The sequence below is a fragment of the Lissotriton vulgaris genome, chromosome 10 (genome assembly GCF_964263255.1).
Source record: "Lissotriton vulgaris chromosome 10, aLisVul1.2, whole genome shotgun sequence".
Classification (NCBI taxonomy): domain Eukaryota; kingdom Metazoa; phylum Chordata; class Amphibia; order Caudata; family Salamandridae; genus Lissotriton; species Lissotriton vulgaris.
The window spans coordinates 979,836,951-979,862,197 of NC_141698.1; the positions used below are offsets into that span (position 1 = coordinate 979,836,951).

Below are 25,247 nucleotides of genomic sequence, written 5' to 3' on the forward strand. Positions count from 1 at the left end.
TTTAGCTCTCTCTCGACTGCAGAGTCAGAGCACCATGTCCGATGCCCTGTGGAGCTGCTCTGTTCAGCTAAAGAGGAAATTGTCCTTGGTTCACCCCCTGACCGTCACCTACCCAGCCGGACTTTCGGCACAGTTTCTTTCCATCTCCCTGTCTCACACACACCACTTCCTCTTTGTTTTTCTGTAATTTTCCTTATATCCTCTCGGTCTATCCCTTTGCCTGATGACCGTTGGAGCTACTTGGCGAGCTTTAGGGGAAACTGGCAGTTGATTACCTCCTCGTGCCGTCGTCTACCCACTCTGTTTCTGGGATGTCTCCCCACCCCCAGTCTCTCATTCCTTCTTTCCCCGGTCTTGTCCCCTTTCACTCCCCCTCACCTCCTCCCTCTTGTCTCTCCTTCTCTCCTTTTAAGGTTTCATATATATTTGATGTATCATGCAATTGTTTTTCTGTGCTGTAACATTGTCGAGCTCTGATACCTTTGGGTCCAGCCAGCGTTATATAAAACTGTTTAAATAAATAAATAAATAAAATACTAGGCAACATATAGGTCAGAAAACAATTATTACAGACCTCAATTTGAGAAGTGATGCAAAATCATTTCAATGTACCAAACAACTATAAAAATATGTAATTTTAGGTTTATTACAAAATACTTTAAAAAGGTGGCTAGGGGGAGTGGCCAAGATGGCGGCAGTGAAGCCGTCCAGTCGCTTGCACCCGAGGGCAAACATACTCAAAGAAATTGGGAACAGCCTAGGTGTCACTCAGCACACACCAAAGCTACTAGAATGACGTCCAGCCGCACCAAAAAAAGAGACCAATATCAAAGACCTCCGGGGGGCAAGCGGCCGGAAGGACAAACCACAGAGTTGCCACATCTCAGTCCCGGGAAGGAGACCTTGGCAACGCTGAATAAGGAACAGAAGAACCGATCACGAAGCAACTGTTTACCTCGCTGCGGGATGATTTTGCGGCGTTGCGTAAGGAGGTCTCCACGGATTTGAAGCTGATCCGAAAGGACATTGAAGAGCTGGGAGCCCGCGTGGACAACCTGGAAAAGGCAGGCTACGGTAGGGAAGAAGAACTTCACTTGCATGCATGAGAGCTGATAGACGTGCGAGACAGCAATGAAAAGCTATGCTTGCGCCTCAAAGATTTGGAAAACAGGTCTCGGCGCTCGAATCTACGTATCAAAAGAGTCCCTCTTCGCGCAGATGCAAGCAAGCTGGAGGACTTTGTGATCCGGCTTTTCCAACATGTTGCCCCAGCGTTGGCAGATTAGGAGATTTTTTGGATCGCTCGCACAGGGCAGGTCGAGCGGCAAAGAACCCAGGCCAACCCCAAGATATCCTCACGTGCCTGCACTCCTATCGACAGAAGGAAGTTATAATGGCAGCCACTCGGGACAAGGCGACCATCAAATTCGAGGGCCTGCAGGTGGGCATTTAATCAAGACCTCTCCCAGTTAACGCTCCAGCGCCGCCGGTCCCTGCACTCTGTCACTACCTTCCTGCGGGACCATGAGATATGCTACAGGTGAGGACATCCCTTCAAGCTACTCTTTAAATTGGATAAAGAAACGCATGCAGTGAGGTCCCTTCAAGAAGCACAGAAAGCCCGGGGAGTGGGCTTTGTGGCAGGTGATTTGGGGGACAAGCACCCGGGCGAGGAAGAAGCAGAGCAGGCAGCGAAAAGGAGAAGAGGACGCCGCATCGGGAAGGACTCAAGCACACGACCCTCAGTAAAAGAAAGCCAGAAGAAGCAAGAGGCACTTATTAAGCAGCTGCAAGCCAGAGATGGAGATCAAGCAGCAGTATGAAGAGGCCCCAGAAACTTCTACCATATTACAGAAGCAGGTCGGTTGAAAGCGGAAGTGGGACGAGAAATGAGGTCGGCCAGTGCAGCAGAGCCTGCTTTCCACCCATTATAAGACCAGATGGTGCGGCGCCGCCACCTGCCAGATAGACCCATGGCTCAAGGATGGGCCGTCCTTTTGTTGATGTCACATTATATGTTCTTCTCTCATAGGTATTTCTCACACTTCCTTTTCCTTTCGCGTCTCTTTGGCGCAATCCCCCCCCTCCCGCAGCCAGGAACCGAGAACTAGCGGGGGCTTCCTAGAGATGAATGCTGCGAGGGCTCGGGGAGAATGAAACTGAAGTTGAGTGGGGATTTCAGACTACATCACACACAGGGCTTCCCTATAAATTCTACATGGTATAAGTTCGGGTGGGGAAAGGTGAAGGAGGGTCACTCTGCCATGGCTGGGCTAACGCAACCTGTGATTGGAGCTTATCATTCCCCATGCACCGTGAGGGAAGGGACGAGCACATCCTTGGCACACAGCTATGTACTCTCCAACTGGGAAGACTTGAGTTACACACACCATCAAGCAGATGCCAAGCAAAAGGGACAACAGAAGGTTGAGAGAGAGGGGAATTCTAGCCTGATGCACATACATCACAACGCCTTAATAGCACCCCTTAACACTTTAATAGTGCGCCTCAAAGTGCGGGGCCTTAACTCTCCAGCGAAACGAAGGCCACTCCTGTCCTACGTCAATGAAATTAAGTGCAATATCTGACTTCTGCAGGAACCCCACTTGAAACGCATAGACTGGACGCGCCCCCAGTCTCGCTGGTTTGACCACCACATTTTTTCATCCATGCCAGGGAAGAAGGCAGGAGTATCAGTGCCCTTTGCAACACACTTCCCCAGGAGGATACTAGGGGTGCAGATAGAAATACCGGGAAGGTTGCTGGCACTTTGGATTTCAACAGGAGTCGTGATAAGTATTATAATGGGAAGGGGAAATGAGCTACTGGAAATAAAATACTTCCTGAACAGAATTTAATCAGTCAATTCAGAATTAATAAAGGAACCTTTCACAAAATTTTAAATATTTAAGAATGTAGTGGCTTCCGACTACCTACTTCCCACTTCCGCGCGACATAGTAGAACGTCATAAATGGCGGACACTGTTAAACATACTTGCTTAAAATCAATTTTAGGTATATACATAAAGACATTTTAAGGTGAAGCCTGGTGGTTTTAGTTTCGGCTCAGTACTCCAACGCTTAGGGGTCCCCATAACGCCTCCGATTCTTGCCAGTTATAAAGAGAATCGACGCATTTTTCCCCTTTCTGTAATGGCCACCGTGCCAATTTACATCGTATTACGTTGTTAGCATTACGGTAGCCTGGTCATGCTATGCTGCGGGCCTTAGTCCCTTTTTCCTTTCAATCATCCAATTGTCTCCTTTGTTAGCAAGACCAACGTTGATTGGTCAGCTTTTCCCATCTTGTTGCACCAGGGCGCGTTCTTAATGAAGGGTGCTGATTGGCTCATAACAGAGCGTGAATTTTATTCGCCAACACGTCCCAACCACTTGGATTTATTTGGGAGATAGGGAACACAAGATATCCCTCTACGCTGATGATGTGGTGCTCTTACTCACTCAACCTGACACCTCCATACCTCCACTCACACAGAAATTTGCTCTCTTTGGCCGGGTCTCAGGCTTTAAGATTAACATTCACATGACACAAGCTCTTAGGCTCACCATTCCTAGTGCTGATCTAGGGCGATTAAAAGCGGAGTTCCCTTTGGATGGGCCGACTCAGGTGTCTCCTATCTGGACCTCCAAATATTCTCTACGCTTGATCGTACAGTACGCGAGAACTATGGTACCTTACTGAACAACACTTGGACCGCTCTCCAGAGATGGAGACATCTCACACTGTCCTGGCTGGGCTTACTGGCTGTGGTCAAGGACTATATTGCCTGTATATTGTACGTAACGCAAACCCTCCGGCTGCACCACCCTGCCACCCCCAAACTCCTTGTGTTTCCTCCTGTAGCAGGGCAGCCAAGGAGATGTTGATCAAAATACAGCATTACTGGTACTACACCCCAGACAGGGTGGCACGCTGGAAACAGGGGGCAGACAACCACTGCAGGCGCTACTGCAGCCACATAGGCACCTTGACCCATCTGCTGTGGAAATGCCCCAAGATACAGACCTTTTGGGATTCCATATTACCCGACATAAACACCGCCTACGGCACCGACTTGCCATGGTTACATATTATTAGGCCTTCCAAACGCCTTAAAATACCCCCTGAAATCATGCAGGGGGAGAGCCATTACGTTAGCCTAGGGGGCAGCCAAACAGGTGATATTGACCAGGTGGGGTAGGGAAGGCGTCCCAACCAGGTTGGATTGGCTACATAAGTTATAGGAGGTGGTAGGAATGGAGAAGATAACAGCCAGCATATCACACAGACTCCCCCGTTTTGATAAAACCTGGAAATCCACATTGGAGTTTTTATGCACTGAATTTAACGAACTTACAAGCCCCATGTCATTACGTGTGCTTGGACTTACTAGCGATCCCTCCCAGGACCTGAAGATACCCCGACAGTAGGAACACACAGCAGAAGAAGTTACCCACTAGACATGCACGACAATAGCTAGGGCTGGTCTCTTCACCCCCTTCCACTTTCCTTCTCCCTCTGCCTTTCTAGTTTGTATTCTTCTTCTTCTTACCCCTTCTATGATGTTTTCCCACCGGCCCGTAGGTTGTAGGTGGTGCTTTTGTTTGAAAATACAATAAAAAGATGTAAGCCATAAATAGGTGGCTAAAGCTTCATCAAACAATGACTAAAACATATATGACAGATGACAGACCAATATGTCAATTGCTAATCACAGAGATTAGATGGATATTACTAATGTTCCAGCTCTAAATATTATTTTATGAGTCTTGTCAATACAGAATGTATATGAAAATGTTCATTTCAATGCGATAAACATCACAAAGTATGTGATACTTCGAAGAACGAGTGCCTCATTAATGTATTCTATTGCATGTTTGTTCTTTTTTCTGTATTAGTGTGGCGTATTATCTGTATGACTGTATGTACTCCTTCAATACTTTGAGATGTTTATCGCAATGAAATTAACATTTTCATGTACATTGTGTATTGACAAGACTTCTAAAACATCATTGAGAGCTGGAACATTATGTATGTATGTATGTATGTGTGTATGTGTGTTCTTATATAGCGCTCGACTTACCCTTGGGCATCTCGCCACTTGCATTGGGAACCCGTCCTGGCTTTTCCCTGTGAGATAACCTGTACTGGGCATCCCCAAGGTGAAAGCCAGGCATCCCGCCGCGGGGGGCCGTAGTGGAGATTAAGCAAGCTATTGCCCAGAGTTGCAGAGTGTGAACCCGTGATTCGAGTAGGCACCGAAGTGAGAATTATCGAGTCCGTGGACACTGTCCGGAATTGAACCCTGGTCCCGGGTCTGACCTCTGCTTCAGGGTATACCTCCCCTAACCAGTGAGTGAGCCACACTTCTCCATTAGTAATATGCATCTAATCTCTAGGATTAGCAATTGACATATTGGTCTGTCATCTGTCATATATGTTTTAGTCAATGTTCGATGAAGCTTTAGTCACCTCTAAGTATTTTGTAATAAAAATAAAATGATATATTGTTACAATTGTTTGGTACATTGAGTTGATTTTGCTTCAGTGCTCAAATTGAGGTCTGTTACAATTGTTTTGTGACCTATATGTTGCCTAGGGATTCTGTATTGTCCTTTGAAGTGCAAATCTAGACACGGGGTTTGGCACACTGCTCAATTAAGCATAATTAAAAATATGCAAGAAATGCATCTTAATTCTCCTCATCCTACCTCGTGGAATTCGCCCTGTTCCTTGGCACGTGGGGCAGGTGACGCTGTCTCTACCAGTAAACTCCACATAGGGAAACTGAGACACATCTCCGTGCCTTCCGTCCTCGTGGGAGTCTGACGTCACCAGACCAGAGTGGTCACAGGTGCCATTCGGAGTATAGCCATCGCACAGGTCTTCCTTGGCCAGGCGTGGAGAGAGGTGCGATAAAGACTTCCCCATGGCGGACGCTGGAAAAGAAAGAAAATGTGTCTAAGAATACAAACAAACAAGGTCACCGAATGGTACCTAATGAGATTAGGGGAATAAACCACTCAGCTCAGCTCCCACAGCACCACACTGTATCACTTGACCGATGTGACATAGGGCCGTATGTATGAACACATTTTCCCATAGACACAGAATGGGTAAAACCCTTTGATACATTTGGACCATAAACACTTTAGATTTAGGCTGTACTACTGATTTGTGTATTGTAATGGAATGGACTCCATCAAATTAGTACTGCAAACTGCAGTACAAAAAGCATTTGCAATGCAATAGGTCTCGCATTAACAAGAGTATGAGCTATTGGCACCTTAAATGACAGTGCCTTGTAAGTGTTGTTTTTAAAACAGGAAAATTAAAGGCATTGTCATTTATAATGCCAACAATTTAAACTCTCGCAAACGCGAGATCCACTGCAAACGGAGTGGGAGTATTACAACGTCAGAGTAAGTGAGTGAGTGAAAATGTGACTGCAAGTGAGAGTGACTGGGTGAGACTAGATAAGTAAAACAAGTGTGAGAGATTGTGAGTATGTGAATGTAAATGTGATTACGAATGAAGGAGTCAATATGAGTGAGCAGAGAATGAGTGTAAGAGTACAAGAGTGAGAATGTATGAGTAAGAATACAAATTTGAGTGACCATGAACGACCGAGTGACAATGAGTCAGAGTGAGTGAGAATAATTGAGACTGAGTGAAAATGGGTGTGAGAGTAAAAGTGAAAGAAAATTAGAATGAGTGAGTGAATGTACATGAGTGAGAATAAATATGATGAGAGAGTGAAGAGTGGGAGTGAATGTAAGCAAGTGTGCGTGAGAATGTTATGTTATCCTATAGAGTCTACCTTTATACTATAGTCTACCATTGGTTTTGGCATACTGAAGGTATTTTTTGACTTATAGACTTATGCATGGCAAAATCATGGTACTGTCAAAACTAACAGTTCTTAACATGACAAACACATGTGACAAAATACTGCAGCTGACACACTAGACAGAATACTTGGAATTTGAAACAAACCATGGCAAAATGCTGGCCCGACATATTAGAGGTAACTTTTGACATAAGGGTCACCCATGGTGTATGGATGGCAATAATATTAACAAAAGTCTCACGCTGGTATATTGTATGTACATTTGGCAGAAGGGGCACTAATAACGAAATGCTGGTCCTAGCACAATGTGGGTTATACTAAACATATGCGGGAACAGATTTTACATTTTTAATTACATAGGGTCAAATCGTGAGGCACGACAGATTTCACTGACTTGGCTCACTATGAAAAGACCTGAATATTTAATTGGTGCTTTTTGAGAGCCTACAGCTTTATTGTGCTTTTAAGTTTTCCTTGGGCAGAAAACTAACTTCCGTACAAGAGATTAATAAAATTATTATTTTGCTGCTCGCAACAATTCAGGGCAAACATTGTGCCCTACCATTTTTAAACATCACCAGTTTACTTTCTGCAGCTTCCAATGAGAACAAGTTACTATGATTTAGGATTTATAAAAATAAAGAAGTTCAGCAGTGCAATGCACACTTCTGATTAAACAAATTATTTATTTTTAAAACAGGCACATGTTTAAACCATTTGTTTAGACGTTTCATTATTATGAATACTTGAAAAAGGATGTGTTTGAATAAACATTCCCCTTTGTGTTTCACACAAATGATAATGCTTTGCAACTAATCACAAATCAAGATGTATTAAGAAGAAGGAATAATTTAAACTAATGACATAGCTCAGATTCAACACAAAGTCTAAATCAATTAATACATATGGAAATATCTACTATTGTTTTTTTAAATCTTTCTCATCCATCTCCCTATGATTAATCAATACTCGTCTAGGATAATTATTAAAATCAGGATAGTCTGTGCTATAAATGATTTAGGTTCCCAGTGCTATTCTGTGTTTTGTGGCACTACACTATATACTCTTCAGGACAACAAGTTTTTTCATGATGTAGGTTATGTGTACAGCACAGATCTCATCCGTCTGGGTATCGAGGCACTTAAGCAGAAGTGGTATGGGCGGAGCCAGGGCTTCAGTTTCTTGCAGGATTCAGGAACTGAGGAGGAGGCTCTGATGTGCAGGGCAGGTTACTCCAGGCTTTAGGAGCAATGTAGGAGAAGGTCCAGCCACCAGATCTGGTTGGTTTGCTGAACTCTATGTGATTGTTGAGGCATGCAGGGCCAATGTTGTGTAAGGTTTTTATGTGTGTACAAGGAGTTTGAAGAGTGCTTGTATGTGGATTCGAAGCCAGTGGAGCCCTTTGAGGTGTGGGGTAATGAGAGTACGGGGTGGGAGGTTGAGGGTGAGCCTAGCCACTGAGTTTTGTATGATCTGGAGTTTTCTGGTCAGCTGAGCGGTGATTCTGGCATAGCGTGCATTGCCATACTTCATCTTGCTGGTGAGGAGGGCTTCGGTGACAATTCTGCTAGTGTTAGTAGCGAGCCATTTGAAGATCTTCTTGAACATCAATAGTGTATAAAAGCCAGAGATGAAGACCGTTCACTTGGTCGGATATGGTAAGATTCTCAGGTACTTAGCATGGGTTGCTGGGAGGGGTGTGGCTCAGAGTTTGGCAGACCACAAGGTAAAGCTCAGAGTGATGTGGCTTTGCTGAAGATTACTACTTTGTAGAAATGGAAACAAATTCTCCCCCGGCATATTATGTCAGCTCCCAGATTGGCAGGAGTGGTGTGGGTCTGAGTTTGGCAGGCAATCAGGCGGAGTCCCTGAGTGAGTTATCTTTGTGAAGATTACTTTTTCTGAAGAAAGAAACAAATCCTCCTGTGTCATTTAATGTCATCTCCCTAAAAAATGTGGTATCTAAATGAGACATTTGGTCAGTGTTGCGTTGTTATAATAATCATGCAGTTATTATGGAATTTTGGACGTCGGCTATTTTATTTATAGATTTATAGAGCACCAGGTTACTCCAAGGAATGTCCGCGCGCTAAGCACTAACACTGTGTAGAAATTGGACAATCAGAAACAGGCAAGAGCAGCTAAGTCAGCTGAGTCTGCCAAAAGAGCCAAGTCTTAAGATCCTTTCGGAATCTTACTACTGAAGGTTCAAGTCTCAGGTTCAGTGGCATGGAATTCCACAGCTTGGCAGCCTATAATCTGAAAGAGCACCCCTAGACGCGCTCTGCGCACTCTAGGGATCGCTGCCAAAGCTGTTTAACTACATCTCAGATGCCTGGGAGGAATGTATGATTCAAACAAAGGGAAGAGCTAACTAGGGCCCATCTGATTCAGTATCTTAGCGACTCTGTGCTGAATAGGGAGCCAATGCAATGCAGCAAGACCTGGCCTGATGGAATGCCATTTTGAAATATGTAATAGCATCCGAGCTGCAGCATTCTGTATTCTTTGGAGCATTCCCAATCTACCTTTAGGACCCCGATGTATAGCACATTTTAATAGTAAAGCCTGGACACCAAAAGGGCCTTTATTACCGTGTTTTTTTCTGACTCGGGTATGGGCCCCATGGTCACCTCAGCAGCCTCAGTAACCCAAAACAGGTGCCCACCGTGGCTTTAATCTGGCTAGTAAAAGATAGCTGTTCATCAAAAAAGATGCCAAGATTTTTCACGTTATGCTTGGGTATTGGTAAAGTACCCAAAACCTCAGGCCACCATGAGGTGGACCAGATAGAAGGCTGCCTCCCCAGCTATTAAAATGTCATCAATGATATGGTCATGTGGCATCATTTTCTAGGAGGATTCAGGGTCCAAAGTCTTTAGAAGTCACTTCCTATGAAGTCATTATTGTCAAAGGATCTGTGATGTCACTTAGTCTACCCCAGGCATTTTGTTAAATCGACATCCATGTGTGAAAAGCCGCTGGGTATTTTATACAGCGAAACCATGAACTTGCAGAAATATATGCCTACTTGGGCAAAGGTCTGTGAAGGGGTCTTTTCTATTGTTCACTTTGCATCTACAATTAGGTATTCAGGATAGCCGAAAGCAGCTGATATGCATCTTATTTTTGAAAAAAATTAAAAGAAAAAACACTCTTCCAATGTGAGCATTTTGAAAAAAAGACACTTTGGTCCTCAGACTCGTTAAACTGTCTTGGCTTTCAGTATCCCACAATAGCTAGTCAAGAGTGAATTGCAAACTACTCTAAAATTTAAAAGCCAGAATCCCACAATCTCAACTTCAACCTGGAGCACGTGTGCAGTCTTGTGGTGTTGTGCCTCCTAGAGCTTTCCGTACACGAATTGCCTTGGAATTCATATGGGCATAATCGCCACAGATTTGGAGTTGTGTGCTGAACTCACATACCAGAGACACACCATGAGGCTCTGTTACAGACATCTGTTTGAAACTGATGCCACAAGGCTGACACCATGTAGTCCTAAGGGGTGACATGTCCCCTTGTACAGTGGAAAAATGTCTAAAGAAAAAAATAGCACTTCAAATAGTGAAGAAAAAGCGGAGCAGAGCTCTGGATTCACATCTGAAGAGGCGAAAGAAAGGAAGTGACGTTAGTGAACATGAGTGATATTAGCGTGGAACCACCTACCAGTGCACAAAAGCTCTGCATTTGAGCTTCTGGATACAGTCTAGCATATGGGAATATTCACAAGGAGAGGAATCTGTGGTTTGAAGTATCAACTAGAAAGGTCAACCTAGTCAATATATTGAGGAGATGTATTTTTTAAGGATATCATCAATCCCCTGGGCTGGAAACTGAGTTTAGTGGACGTGGAAGAAGGATGCTAGCAGCAGATGGTGGCCTCAGGTGGTCACAAAACAAGATACCAGATCCACCATCAATTCACAAACACTACAAACCTACCAACACAACTTTCAGCCACTGAAGAGGGAAATGTGTGGCTTATAGAGACCACATACTTAATGCACAGTCATCCCTCGCTTAACTAGCTCTTTAATTGGATCTGTATTTGTATTTAATTGGAATGAGTATTTATTCGGATATAAAATATCTATAAAGGCACAGAGCAAGATACCAGCAAAAATGTACATTTAAAACTATGCATACGTAAAAACAATGGACAAATGGCTTAAAAACAATAAATACTCAGGGACCTATACACCGTAAAAAATAACGAAGCTAATTCATCATAGACTTATGGGTATATCAAAACGAATATCAAGATGTTTCTTAACCCTTTCCATTGCGCCGCGATTCCCCTGGTGTGCTGTAAACAGCACGAACAGGGGCAGGCCGTGACGAACCCCAGCCGTCATCAGCACACGAGCACCGTGGTGCATGACGGCTGGGGTTCGTCATCAGCATGGAAGGGGTTAAAATATAGCATCATAATATGATAAAGTGCAAAAGGTTTAACAAATAGCAGCAGAGTATTATCAGGGCATAATCCAGTATAAGCAGCATATGAAGTGCGTCAAATTAGACTATAAAATTAAGAACATGAAATGAGTAACAACACTATTCAGGGCATCAACCAAGGTCCAGATTCGTGTTCTTTATCAAAATAAAGGCAAAAGAATGTATAAAGTGCAATCAGATCTACTTATAAAGTGCTCATGGAGGCGCGTGAATGAATAGCCATTTTCACAAAAGTGCTAACGCATAAAGTTACATTTTCCCCATTAAGCTTAAGGATATCCCTATAGGCTACCTTAAAGTCAGTAATGTCCGAAGCCTTGAAAAAAGGGATCAACAACTGTTTACTATATTTTTGATAGAAGTTACAAAACAATAAGAAATATAACATAGATTGATTGCCACGGTTACCGCAGGGACAGGGTGTTTGCTCATGGTTGACACTTAAGCCTAAAGGGAAGCACAGTAGATATTTTAAAGTGCCAGCCCTAAGGCAAAGAGCAAGCTTCAGTCCCAGCGGTTATTGGTTTTTATAAAGGTAACTAGCTGGCAGGAGTGAGTGGGGTGCCCATCAGCGTCCACCATAGATATATACCGAGCGACTGAGGATTTTGAGAGTTCTTGTTTGTGTCTCATGCCGCCATTGTGTTCATATAAGGCCGCCTGAATACTCTCTTTGTTAATACTCTCCAGATGACTTAGGTTTAAAAAGATATAGTCGAAGTTTATGCTAGTCAGGCTGGCCCTGACAGCTGCCAGCCATGGTATGTCTCCGCCCTTGCCACATTTAAGGCAGTCAGCTATGATTTCTCTAGTTAAGGAGGCCGCTGGATTTTGCCATACTTTTAGATAAAATACAGCCGGGCGGGACCTAATATCTTCTACATAAAACAATTTTAGCTCCTTGAAGCAAACAAAGGATGAGGAAGTAATCGGTGCCCCCAATATTTTCCGGCAGAATCTGTTTTCTTCTACCTGGATACTGTTTCAATTTATATGGCCCCAAACTTCTGCCCCATATGTTGCAGTGGGTATGCATGAGTTTTGTATATTTATATTAGAGATAGCACTACCTCCTTCTAGGTTGGGGGAGGCTCAATATCGAATTAACAGTCTTTAAAAATGTACTCCGACTGTGTGCCAAATGAGCTGCCCAACAACCATGGTCTGAAAATACTAAACCCAAGTATGGAAAAGTGTGAGTGATTAGCAGATTTTCAGAACCTGAAGTGATTACATTAACAGAGTGTTTTTGGGGCCACAACCCATTAAAAATGATTTCTTAAAATGTATACAAAGGTCCAAATCGTCCATAAAATCAACTAAACCCCTGACTAAAGTGCGCAGTGCATTTGGGAATGAGAATCTAACAGGAACTCTGACAATTAAAAGTTGTCCAGTAACAGATTTATATCAGAACTACAAGTGCCACAGTAAGCGATTGTTCACAGAGTCAAGAGCCTTTGATGGTGGGGGTGCACTTTATAAAACTGCCCTACAACATTACATTGATCTTTAATGTATAACCTCTACTGAAAGCAGAAGGGGCATCTCTTTCGAAGGACAGGCAGATTTACCATCTCCAGAAAATGAAGACCGCAACAACCTTCCAAAAGATACAATCACTGGCAAATCCCTTGAAATGTCTGGCTTGCAATTATCTGCTGCGAACCAGATCTGATGATTTTGCCAACATGTGCTTATTAGCTCAGCAAGTTTGTTTTCACTGTGTTTGGCAATTTTGAACTTTATCAGCTGGAACTTGCCAGTGACTACTGTGTGGAAGTGGAATAATTCCCTGTGTTGACCCAGCCCTCTCGCCCCCACCTCTTTTTAGGACACACTTAATTTTGACAGTGCAATACTGTGGTTACCTTATGCTACCAGAATTTGTATAGCGATTTGTCAACTTTTAACACACGAGGCATGAATGACCTGGAGCTCAGTCTGGAGAAAGTGACATGCTGAATATCATCCACATTAGTGGACACTTTGGATCACTTTGTTTTCATTTATTAGCAAGGGAAACCTCTTGGAATAATGTCCATTATTTTACTTGTGCTGAGTTCCTCGGTCAAAGCTGACAAATGGCTCAGTGAGTTGAAGCTCATGGTGGAAAAGGGCATCAATTCAAATACTGACAACAAATACCCACATCTCCCATCCTTCTGAGGTCTGTAATCAGAGTACCATTAAAGTAGATATTAACAATATCTGTCAAATACTTTGCTCAGACATGGCAGAAATGGGGTATGAAGCAACATATACAAATGCACGTTTCTTCCAGGAAAAGCTGGCGATGGTTGCTTACTGCTGGGCCAGTCCAGGGTATAGAACAATGGAGGGCAAACCCTGATCTGTCCATCAAAATCCAAGTTGTTGGCACAAGGTGTGACTCTTCAAACAGGTGGAGTCACCACAACTATTCCAAAGAGACCACAGTATGAGCTGTAACTTGAAGCATGTTCAGGACAAGGCTTTCCTTGCGGACTAAACAAACCATTAATAAAGTGTGGCTGCCCAAATCAGCCAGGCAAGATCACTTAGGATTTAAAAAGAAAAGCAATTCCAAACCACTGACATGCTTTCAACCGAGATTACAAGTACAAATCAAAGAAGAAAAGATTTGAGGGAAATCGCATGTTTTTGTTCCAGCAAATAAACATGGGAAAATACCATTTGCAATAAAAAACTGAACAAAATGCAAAGATTGAATATATCATCATACTGTTATGCAGCAAAGATAAACGTGATGTGGGTATGGTAGTTTGCCAGTGCTGGCCTTGTCATAGCTTTTTTTTTTGGGGGGGGGGGGGGGGGACAATGGCTCCCACTGAACTACAGATAGTCCTCAATCAATCATCCGGATTTATAAAGCACAGCTAATCACCCGTGAGGGGATCCAAGTGCTGAGAACCAAGCTGCTTGGTGGAATCAGTTGAATAGCCAGGCCTTGAGTCCCCTTCTGAACTCTTGAAGTGAGGGTAAAGTCCAAAGGGGAAGGATGCTCCAGGACTTCGCAGCAAGGTAGAAGAAGGAGGTTCCGCCACTGTTGCTTCAGCGGATGTAGGGGGTGTGAGCAATGGAGATGGAGGCGGATGATCACAGGAGCCTGGAGAGTTGGTGGAAGCTCAGGCAGTTGTTAATACATGCTGGTCTTTGGTTGTGCAGGGCTTTGTAGGTGTGAGTCAAAATCTTGAATCGACACCTCTTTCAGACAAGGAGCCAGTGGAGTTTCATCAGGTGAGTGGTGATGTGTGTCTGTCTGGGGAGGTCATGGATGAGTCTCACCGCTGAGTTCTACATCGTCTGCAGTCTCTTCGAGAGGTCTGTGGACAATAAACTGTCCCGAGATAGACCACAAACAAGTGAATGTGAGAAAATTCACTTGACTCCACCGTTGTAGAACTCCCACTGGAGACAAAGGAGCTTCATTTGAGAAGCAGGAGAACACAGACACGCTGGGTGCTCACATGCTGTGTGTTATAGATGGTGCCCATGCGTCAACACTGCTGTAGGAAGCAGCGAGTATCACGTGCTGAAGAAATCGTAATGAAAATGCTTTGGTTCTGAATTAATCACTATGTAAACCACTTGTTCAATTTCGTGGCTTAGGATGGCATTTATCTGGAGGTTGAAAGGACCAACAGACACACAATCCTATTCAACATTAATAACTCATGAGAAAATTACCAGAACTAGCATTTTACTTTCACATAAGGTGTAGCTATTAAATCGCACTGCATAAAACAAGAATTCGAACTAACAAAATTCCAAACTAGCCAGAGAAGTGATATTCAAGTAGGCGAAAGCACATGCTGGCAGGGATGGAGGGCGAGGTAAGAGCAGGGCAGACTTTTGGCACGGGCGAGCTGGGCCCAGGACGCCTGGGTTTAGAGGGGTGCACACGTTGCTGACTTCCCGAGCTGCCTTGTAAACGGTTTCATTCCAGACAACCAGAACAGCTTGTTACCTGCTCCTGGCTATCTATAAAATTGTGTTTTCTTTAATTTCCCTAATCCCCCTCCGATTCCCTTTGTACCCTCTCCCCCACCCCTCTGGACTCTCACCTCAGTGTTTGCAACTGAATACGTGATTCAGGTGAGGGGACAAGGGGTAGTAAATGTGTGTTCACATGCGGTGCCTTCCCTGAGATATTCGCAAGGTAAATGGAGTTAAGTCCTGGGATGTGTAGTTGGTTGGACTATATATATATATAGATATATATATATATATATATATATATATAAAGTTTAAAGATACCAACCACACACTTTTTTCAATCCTTCAATTTAAGGAAAAGAACAAACCAGTATTACTCAAAGATTTGTTGGGTATACCTTGTTCTTACCCTTTTAATTTCTATTTTATCATTTTTCAAAAAGATTTTTATGTATGAAAAGGAACTGAGATATTCAGCAGAACATGACTTGTGAGCACAAAAGGGCACTCCACTAGGATCACCAATAGAAAGTTGTGGATGGGGAACGGGGGGCACCAAGTTTAGTTTTGCCTGAGGCGCTGTCTGAGGAAAAGCTGGGCCTGGGCAAGAGGTAACTGGGAGGGAGAGCAAGTCAGGAGCAGCCTGGACAAATGGTTAAAACAAAACAAACAAGCATTTACAATGCAATGGGTTTGCCTTTGTTAAAGTTAGAGCTATTGGCATTGCTCTTGACATTATTTTTATTTATGTTTTTTTTAACATAAATAAATGGCATTGTCATTTACAATGCCAAGAAGCTTTGAGAACGACTCTTTAAACATTGTTCTCTATTTACTAAAATTGTCGGCAAAAGCAAGGTCATCTTCATGTATCTACAATTCACCAGTGCTTAACACATGTAAAAGCTGCGCTTGAATAACATGGTACATTAGCTCTTAACGTTCAAGTGCATTTCTAACATCAACCTTATCTGTGAGTCCTATATCTTGAGGCACCTGTAACTTCTTTTCTAAACTTCAATAAAAACACGTTCACTTTACTCCTTTAACGATTCCTTGAGAAAATAATTTTTAAAAAGGACTCTGCTAATCCCCACCACTGAATACCTAAATCAGCACACCATATTTATCTGCTAATCTCCTCCACTGAAGATCTAAATCAACACACCAAGTTTAGAAGGAAACAGAGCTTCCTACACATAACTATGAAAAATGCAATTGAAATGTAGGACTCTGCGAAGTTTCCCTCGCAAACTTCCTGTATTTTTCATGTTGAAAGCTGAACCTTTGTCGGACTTAAATTTCGGAGGCGGGAGGACTCGCCAACATCCCCCAACTGGACTGCAAACTTTAGAGGAAAGCAGAGTTAAAATTAACTCAAGAAAAGAGCACGCCCATGGTCAGCACCAACTTGTACTCTCAAAGAACATGCACTCATGAGGTAGCATTTCCAGTTTCACATTGAAACCAGTCAAATGCGTGGCATGCATAGTAAATTTGAAAACTGTCTAGTATGTGAAGGGCATATAATAAGGAAACACGCAAGATTACGCCTATATAATAAAAGATTAGAATTCTGCAAATAGGAACTTTGGTAACCCTAACAAAATACCCATTGCAGGCAACAAGAAGAGGGCAAAGAATAATCATAAATCCAGATTCAAGGGGATCACTTTTAAATTGTTTTTGTGGTTTCAACAAATGTTAGTAAACCAAACACAAGGGGGCTGGGTAGACCATAACATAAATAAATGCTGTAAGGTGACAGCCCTTCTCCAAAAGGAGCAAACTCCATTTAGTACAATTATATATATGATGAAGGATCGTAAGAAAACGCCAGAGCAAAAATCCAGATCCAAAGGATGTAATGAGTCACAGACATATAGATATCTACAAGTACGTACACAGACTAACAAATAATTGGAACGTTATCGTGAAAGTAAAAAAAATAATCATCACACCCAATGGTATTTGCACGTGTGATATCTTCTGTAACCCAAAACAACTGAATAACGGGATACCGTTTCCTTCAAAAGTCAGACACGTCTGCACAAACTGCAAACTCGGTCGGATATGCACACAGGTCACGTCGTACATTACATCTAAAACAAACTTCCAGTATATATACCTTTCAAAAACTGTAAAACCCTAAGAAGACAGCTAGCGGAGTTGGCAGATTTTACATTTTAAATTTAGCTATCAGACATTTGCTGTAGTGCTAAGGAAGTTGCCATGTCAGCGCAAATGTTAGTAAACCAAACACAAGGGGGCTGGGTAGACCATAACATAAATAAATGCTGTAAGGTGACAGCCCTTCTCCAAAAGGAGCAAACTCCATTTAGTACAATTATATATATGATGAAGGATCGTAAGAAAACGCCAGAGCAAAAATCCAGATCCAAAGGATGTAATGAGTCACAGACATATAGATATCTACAAGTACGTACACAGACTAACAAATAATTGGAACGTTATCGTGAAAGTAAAAAAAATAATCATCACACCCAATGGTATTTGCACGTGTGATATCTTCTGTAACCCAAAACAACTGAATAACGGGATACCGTTTCCTTCAAAAGTCAGACACGTCTGCACAAACTGCAAACTCGGTCGGATATGCACACAGGTCACGTCATACATTACATCTAAAACAAACTTCCAGTATATATACCTTTCAAAAACTGTAAAACCCTAAGAAGACAGCTAGCGGAGTTGGCAGATTTTACATTTTAAATTTAGCTATCAGACATTTGCGGTAGTGCTAAGGAAGTTGCCATGTCAGCGACCACAGACAAAGGGAATGCCAGCCACACACACCTTTCCAGCTGCACAGTAACCAAGCCGGGGCTCCACGGCAGGTGGGGAGGGGCGATGCTCTCTGCACACGGAATGGAAAGGGAGGATTCACAGACTGAGCACAGTAAGAGACCTGCTGGGTCAGCGCCCCCATTCCAGTCTCTAATTAAAATGGAGGCGAGGCTGGGCAGATGTGTCTGGCTTCAAGGGGAGACATTTGCCCAAGAGAGGTCTGGCTGAAAAATACAGTGCGCTGGCTGCAGGCAGGAGACAGCCTGGGGATTATTAGCTCAGCCCTGCCCGCTCTAGAGAGGTGGGGGTTGGGAGTGCTTCCATGGGGTCACGGATCGCTCTGGGGGTTGGGAAGGGTGCCAGACTACTGCTGCCCCACCCCCCATTCTGTACTTACCTAGGGCGGTGGATAAGCTTCGGGTTCATTTAGGCCCTAGTCGCATGGGCTGATCCAGACACAGACAAGGAGTAAAGAGCAGCCCCCACCAGTGTAGAACAGAAAGACTGGAACGGCACATCAGAGGGATCTGAGGCAACGTCCTCCGCATCTCCCGGGGTTCCCTCCAGGCCACGGGAGCCCCGCGGGCGCCGCCATACTTTTTGCCGTCTTCCTTCTTCCCCCGGGCTGCCGGGGGCGGGCACTTCCGGCCGGCCGCGCTAGGATTGGCCGGCCGGCCAGTCACGGGGCGGGAAACGGGGGAGGAGAGACGCAGAAGTGCCGGCAATGCCGGACCAGACTCGGGGGCGTTCCCGGCGTCGCGTGACGTCGGCAAAAGCCAAAGAATGTCGGGAACGCCCCCGTGTCTGGTCCGGCATTGACGGACAGGCCCCTCGTCCAATGGCAAGGCTCCATTTACGGAGCCAGCCAATGAATGAGGAGGGCCGACCCAAAGCACACTACAGTTCTCATCAGGTTTTCGCCTGCTTTTTTTTCCCCACTCTCCTCCTCTCAGAATGGGCTGTCTCTCGCGTCTATCTCAATAGCCCCCTCCATACCGACCTCCCCTCATTTCTCTGTTTCTTTCTCCCCCTCATCCTCACCAGGTGGCTCACCTTCATTCCACATTTGTCCTTCTTCTCCACGCCTTGCCTTCTCTCTCCCTGTCTCTCCCCACCTCTCACTCATTTCTTTCTTTCGCTTTCGCTCTCTAGTCATTTGTCTCTCTCTGTCTGTAGCTCTCTCCTCATTCTTTCTTCATCCCTTCCTCTGTAACCCATTATCGTTCTTTCTGTTTCCACCCCTGTCTGTCGTTCTCTCCTGCGCACCCTCTCGTTTTCTTTACCTCTCCCACCTTCTCTTCCTTCTGTGCGGCCCCAGTCTGCTGCGTTCTCCACACTCACTTGGTTTTAAGTTCTCTGTGAATTCTTCCGCTTCCAGCCCTCCACCCAAGGCCTGTCTTCTCCTCTCGCCCCTTTCTCCTCCTGCCTCCACACATTTACACAACACTCACTAATTTCATGTTTGCCCGTGTAAACGCCCCCCCCCCCTCACCTGTTCTCTTTCCCTTCCTTGTATGTTCTGGCGCCTGCTCTGATTATCTACCTGGGTCTTTCTGCTTCCACATTCCTCTCTACCCCCCCCCCCCTACCTGCCTCTCGCCCCCTCCCTCCTTCCATCGCGCCCTGTTTGTCCCTTCTCGGTGCCCATTTACCTTCATGCCTCAATGATAGTACTATCTTCACCCCCCCCCCCCAATCCTCCAGCCCCCCCCTACCCCGCGTGTCTCTCTTTCCGTTTCCTACTCTCTCCCTTTCCACCAATCACCTCCCGCATACCTATAGAGCGCAGTGAGGCGAGGCCCCGCTTTACAAGCACATTTGTCAACATAAAAGCGACAGGCCGGGCCCCGCCTGGAAGTTTCACTTAGGAGGTTAAGCCTCAATCATGGCCGCGGTCCCCGGAGAGGGGCCGGCTCTATCTGCGCGGTGATTATGCGCAGTGTGCTCTGTTGCTGCTCCCTAATAGGGGAACATATGGTGTCAATTTGGACGCCCTGCACCATATACACTCAGGAGTCATTAGCGCGAGGCCTGCGGAGCCGGCAGCGGCCCCGGAACCACCCGGGCTGCACCCTCAGGAGGTGTTTAGAGGCTTGCAGGGGCCCTGTGTAGGAATTCACGTGCACACATTGTTCGCCCAGGCGTGTGCAGAAATCTACGTGTGCGCATAATGCGCGCTCCATATACGAATATGTATATATGTACATGGGCCGCTCGGGCAAGTGATACAGAGAGACCGCCCTGGTCGCACGCCTTCCACATGGGTTTACCTGGGCCGTGTTCATGAATGCACAAGCAAGCATCGTACGTGGGCCACCAAACAACGCACATGAATACACATGCATACATTGCACAGGGGGTCACCTGGTACTTGTTCGGTAATGCGCGTATACTAATTGTACAGAGGGCCACATGTACCTTGTGCACGCCGCGCCATTCTCGAATTCACGTGCATGTATATAAGGGTCACGCGGACACGTTGTACAGAGGGATGAGCACGTGACTGACGTGTACATTTTGGACAGAGATTGCCCAATGCTTATTTAGGAACTCAGAAGTATGCAGCAACTATTGGGGTGGGTCTGCAGCAGGTGCATGCTGCGCACAGGGACCCAAGGCATGTGTGTATGAATTTACATATGGACATAAACATACTATCAGGAGATTAGAAGCCACCCTGTGCGCTCCGCAGACAGGATGGGACACGGAGGTGCGTCAGGCAGCAGTGTGCATACAGATCCTTAGCACGCACACACACACACACGCGCTCGGGAAATAGGCCACGTTCACGCGGCGCCTACACCCTGTTCTTTTTCACACACAAGATTTCACAGTGTAACTTCATATGCCTGCGTACATACGAGGAAATCGAGAAAGGACCACGTTCGCACGAGGCCCGGCCTTTATTCGTTTATTTCTGCTTTAACACAAACTTACTTGCAAGCGTCACTTTCAATGGCGCCACTACTTATAAGAAACTCGAGAAAGAGCCAAGTTCACCTAGCACCGGTCTGCCTTATGTTTTTCTTTAACACGCACGTTTTCACTAGTGTGCATACATACAAAAGACAAGGAGTAAAGAGCAGCCCCCACCAGTGTAGAACAGAAAGACTGGAACGGCACATCAGAGGGATCTGAGGCAACGTCCTCCGCATCTCCCGGGGTTCCCTCCAGGCCACGGGAGCCCCGCGGGCGCCGCCATACTTTTTGCCGTCTTCCTTCTTCCCCCGGGCTGCCGGGGGCGGGCACTTCCGGCCGGCCGCGCTAGGATTGGCCGGCCGGCCAGTCACGGGGCGGGAAACGGGGGAGGAGAGACGCAGAAGTGCCGGCAATGCCGGACCAGACTCGAGGGCGTTCCCGGCGTCGCGTGACGTCGGCAAAAGCCAAAGAATGTCGGGAACGCCCCCGTGTCTGGTCCGGCATTGACGGACAGGCCCCTCGTCCAATGGCAAGGCTCCATTTACGGAGCCAGCCAATGAATGACGAGGGCCGAGCCAAAGCACACTACAGTTCTCATCAGGTTTTCGCCTGCGCGAAAAAGCTGCGCAGAAAGCGCAGCTTTCGCCAGGCAAAACCTAAAAAGTGCTGGCTACATCATAGCACTTCTTTTGCATTGCAGGGCAAGGGGCAACAACGAGGGGGGAAGCATGGATATATGGAAGGGCATCAGGAGGCGACACAGAGAGAAGGAGGGTGTACAGGAGGGCTGGGAGAAAGCAGTGGAATAACAGATTCAGAGTAAGGGTCTGGGAGGTCCTGGGAGCAGGCAGGTGGACAACGAAGGGTGGGAGGAAGGGGCAAGCAAACAAGGGAGGGAGATTGTGGGGGAAAGCAAACTGACAGCAGAGGGTGTGAGGAATACAGGGCGGGGGAGTGCACCAGGGAGATAGATAAAATCAGGCATTCTCGTAGAGTGCTTTAATACAGTGAAAAAGGTAGCACCTAAAAATAATCAGTAGAAGGACACAAGTAATGCATTCATTCTCTAGGGGTGCAACAAACGTATAAAGTGGAATGAATCCTGTGGCATGGCGGCTGACTAATAAGAATCAAGCAAATGAGAGTGATAATAAAGCCAACCAATGGTAAGCAATGGGCAGCCTCTAACGCTACTAGTGGAAAACAAAAGATCTTGCAAGCTAATGTGCCAGCTCTGCCTTAGGCGATACATAAGACAGAAAATCTACATCTAACAGGGCACCCGAATTGCAAGCAAAATAAACAACCGGTATGTCTTTTTAATTTTAAAAATAAACAAAACACACTTTGACCCACTGAAGAGAAAAGAGCTATTTTAGGCTACTTCGAAAAATGTGCACGGGCTTTGTACTCCTTCCATACCCTGCTGCACCAGTTGATGGAACTCAGGTGGGCCTTACAGTATGGCTGGAGCTGGTCCTTTGGCTCCATAGCTTCTACACCATTGCCTCAGTCGTTGGCTACTCCCAAAGACCTGCCTTATGGCTTCTAACACACTTCCTGTCCATCAATGTGTAACACTGTGCATGGGCTCCTTCGAATTGAAGAAAGAAGTAGTAATCAAGAGGGGGTGCTCTGCAAATACGAGCTGAGAGCACAAAGGACTGTTTCTAGTAGTGGGGTGGGCAAGCCTATGAGAGATGGCATTGCACAAGGCGTGAAGTCAGTTATGTAGCACACTGTGTGAATGCAACCGCTACAAGCTAGGTATCCTCTACTACTGCCTATGCCAGAGCCCTGCAGAGGAATCTCTCACATGCTGGTTGAAGCACCTGGCCTCCTCCCTCTGTGAGCGCCATGCTCTGGTGCCTACTGGAATCTTCATGGCAACCCAACATCTTTCAACATGTAAGGCAATTCACACACAGGAACAGGGGAACTGCGCACCTATGCTAGCAACATAGCTCAGTGGGTTAATATACTTGCTGCCTCCATGTATTTAGGTGCCTGGCATACCCTGCTGCTACAATTGTGTTCATGAGTTGTCAATGTATACTACAACTATATAACAGTACAGGGAACAATCCCTATAGGGTGAGACTATTAGTTAGCAGCTACTGTGGCTATAATTTACTTAGAGAGTGACTGCACAATGTGCGAACAACAACTGTAGAAATATGGGGGTTTACACTGAAATAGGGAAATATACTCTCTTCTGGCCAGGATCTGTGCAAGCAATATGTCCTGGGCGGCGTGCGGTAGGATTTCCACACACCTAGGCAAGTAGTATTTTTGAACACTTCTACACCTCTGCGCAGCCAAGCACCAATTCAAGATTTGACTAAACCAAGCTTCTCGTAGCGCCTTTTCACTTTAAGAAACATCACAGCAAAACAAAACACTGCCTATTCATATTTACTATCGATGTGTCTCAACCCAATTTCTTCATAAGGAGAGGAACATGTGCGATTGCTTAATCTCGCACGTTTTCTCGGCAAAACAAAAGATCTAACTTTCCTATGCCAACGCATGTAAACAAAAATATTCACACACGCTGTTCATCACATTAAAACCTACCCTAAGGCTCTGGTAAAAAAATAGAAAAACTGGTGTCTGAATATAATGTATATACATAAAAAATGAATGTCAAACTGTGTAGACTTTAAGTACTTTTGAGATAAAAACAAATGCAATACAGTTAAGTACTCACCGGAAGGCGGAATGATGAACTAAACAACCAATTGCATGAGGTGTAAGAATAGCACTTCACTGGCTGAAGCCAAAGCCAATCTATCTTAATTTAACATAATTGTTTACAATCTGTTGCCGACAGTTGCGCTGTGTACCCGCCCATTGGACAACGAAAGACAAATGAAGAATATAAAGACGCGGACTGGCATGAATGTGGGAAGCTGGCAAGTGCTGTGCACTTAAGGTCACATGATCTGTAAGAGGTGCCCCAGGCGTGTTTACAGTCAAGCAAACGCTTCTCCTAAAAAACAAAACATACTGGCAGCTCCACGAAAACCGAATCGGGCAGGGCTGCAAGAAAAAAGCAGTTGTATGCTAGATATGCTGAGTATCCAACAGAGGCAGGCATGCATGCATAATCAGCATTCAGGCAACAACTGGCATGGCAGGATCTGCCTGGAGATAAACACCCAACCACCTCTTCGGCAACCCCCACCACAACCATGTGAATGTGGAAGGCGCTCTGCATCAACTCTACATACGCCATGATCCCTCGGGGGTAAGGCAGGGACTTTAACGAATTATCTGCCTCCCTGGCGGAAAACAATGAGCTCCGCAGACGGGAGGGGTGCCCCCCCTGCTCACAGCTGAATGCTGAAGTTCAATTGCGTTTTACAAAATGGGCACCCTTGTGACTGACAACAAACCTCAGGGGCGGTACGGGCAGACCAGAGTCAGGTGGGAGACCCAGAAAAAAATGCCACGGGCTGCCCTTTCACTCCTCTCTCCCCTAATGCCACCCTCTGATCTTTACACCCCTTCTCCACTAGCCAGCCACTCGCCATCGAGAGGCGACCATTGCAGCGCTCCCACACCGGGTCCCCTGTCTCACCAGCGGCCGGTCGCTCGTCGGGGGAAAGGGCAGGGCGGGCGGCTGCTTCTGTCCGCAGCCCTGGCCGGGGGTTGACACGGCCTCCTGCTTCGGTCTCCCGGTGTTGATTGACACTCCTCCCGCACCGCGTCGCTCTGTTCGACTGTACTCAGCCTCCGGTTACCTCATCACAGCCCAGCATCCGTGGTCTGAGCATGCCCAGTGCAGGCGACGCGCAGCAGCAGGAGTTTCTCGATACAGTGTTTTACTGAACTCACCTGTTTTGGTTGTTGTACGGGACGGGGTCTAGCAGCAGATATTGGTTACAAAAAATAAATAAACAAACAAACAGTCAGTCAGTCAAGTACGGGTGGCTTCTTTGTTCCCCCCGTCTTTCTTCTGTGTGTTCGCAGTAGTGTCTCGGTGGATGTAGAAAAATGCTAGTGAACTCAGAGGCGCAACTCGAGTGAAATTTCAAGGAGGGGTGGGGGGGTTGGGGTGAGGCTAATAAACATTTAGGGGAGGCTTCTAATTCTTCCAGCAATCGGCAGAGTAAAGATGTGGGGGTTCTAAGAAGGGGTGAAAGAACAACAAAGCCTACTTAACAAGTAAATGGTCTTTTAAAGAGCTGTGAAGTACTCGGGTGCACAGTAAGACGGACGCCAGACCACAACAGCTCAAAAACTGTCTGTGTGTGTGTTCGGGAA

The 25,247-nt window shown here is 45.6% G+C and overlaps 1 protein-coding gene across 2 annotated transcripts in view; it reads right to left on the reverse strand.

The window, feature by feature from the left end:
- The window catches only part of TMEM106B (transmembrane protein 106B), a 111,832-nt gene extending 87,077 nt beyond the window's left edge, over positions 1-24,755 (reverse strand). Inside the window, exons 1-2 of one of the 2 annotated variants that reach the window (XM_086941981.1) lie at positions 24,562-24,755; positions 5,713-5,940 (exon numbers count right to left, since the gene is read on the reverse strand). In XM_086941981.1, coding sequence (XP_086798107.1) covers positions 5,713-5,932 — 220 coding nt within the window. In that variant the 5' untranslated portion in view covers positions 5,933-5,940; positions 24,562-24,755. Of the gene's footprint in view, positions 1-5,712; positions 5,941-23,688; positions 23,831-24,561 lie in introns of those variants that run through there. The other variant, XM_086941982.1, reaches the window with a different exon arrangement.
- Between the last annotated feature and the right edge of the window lie 492 nt (positions 24,756-25,247).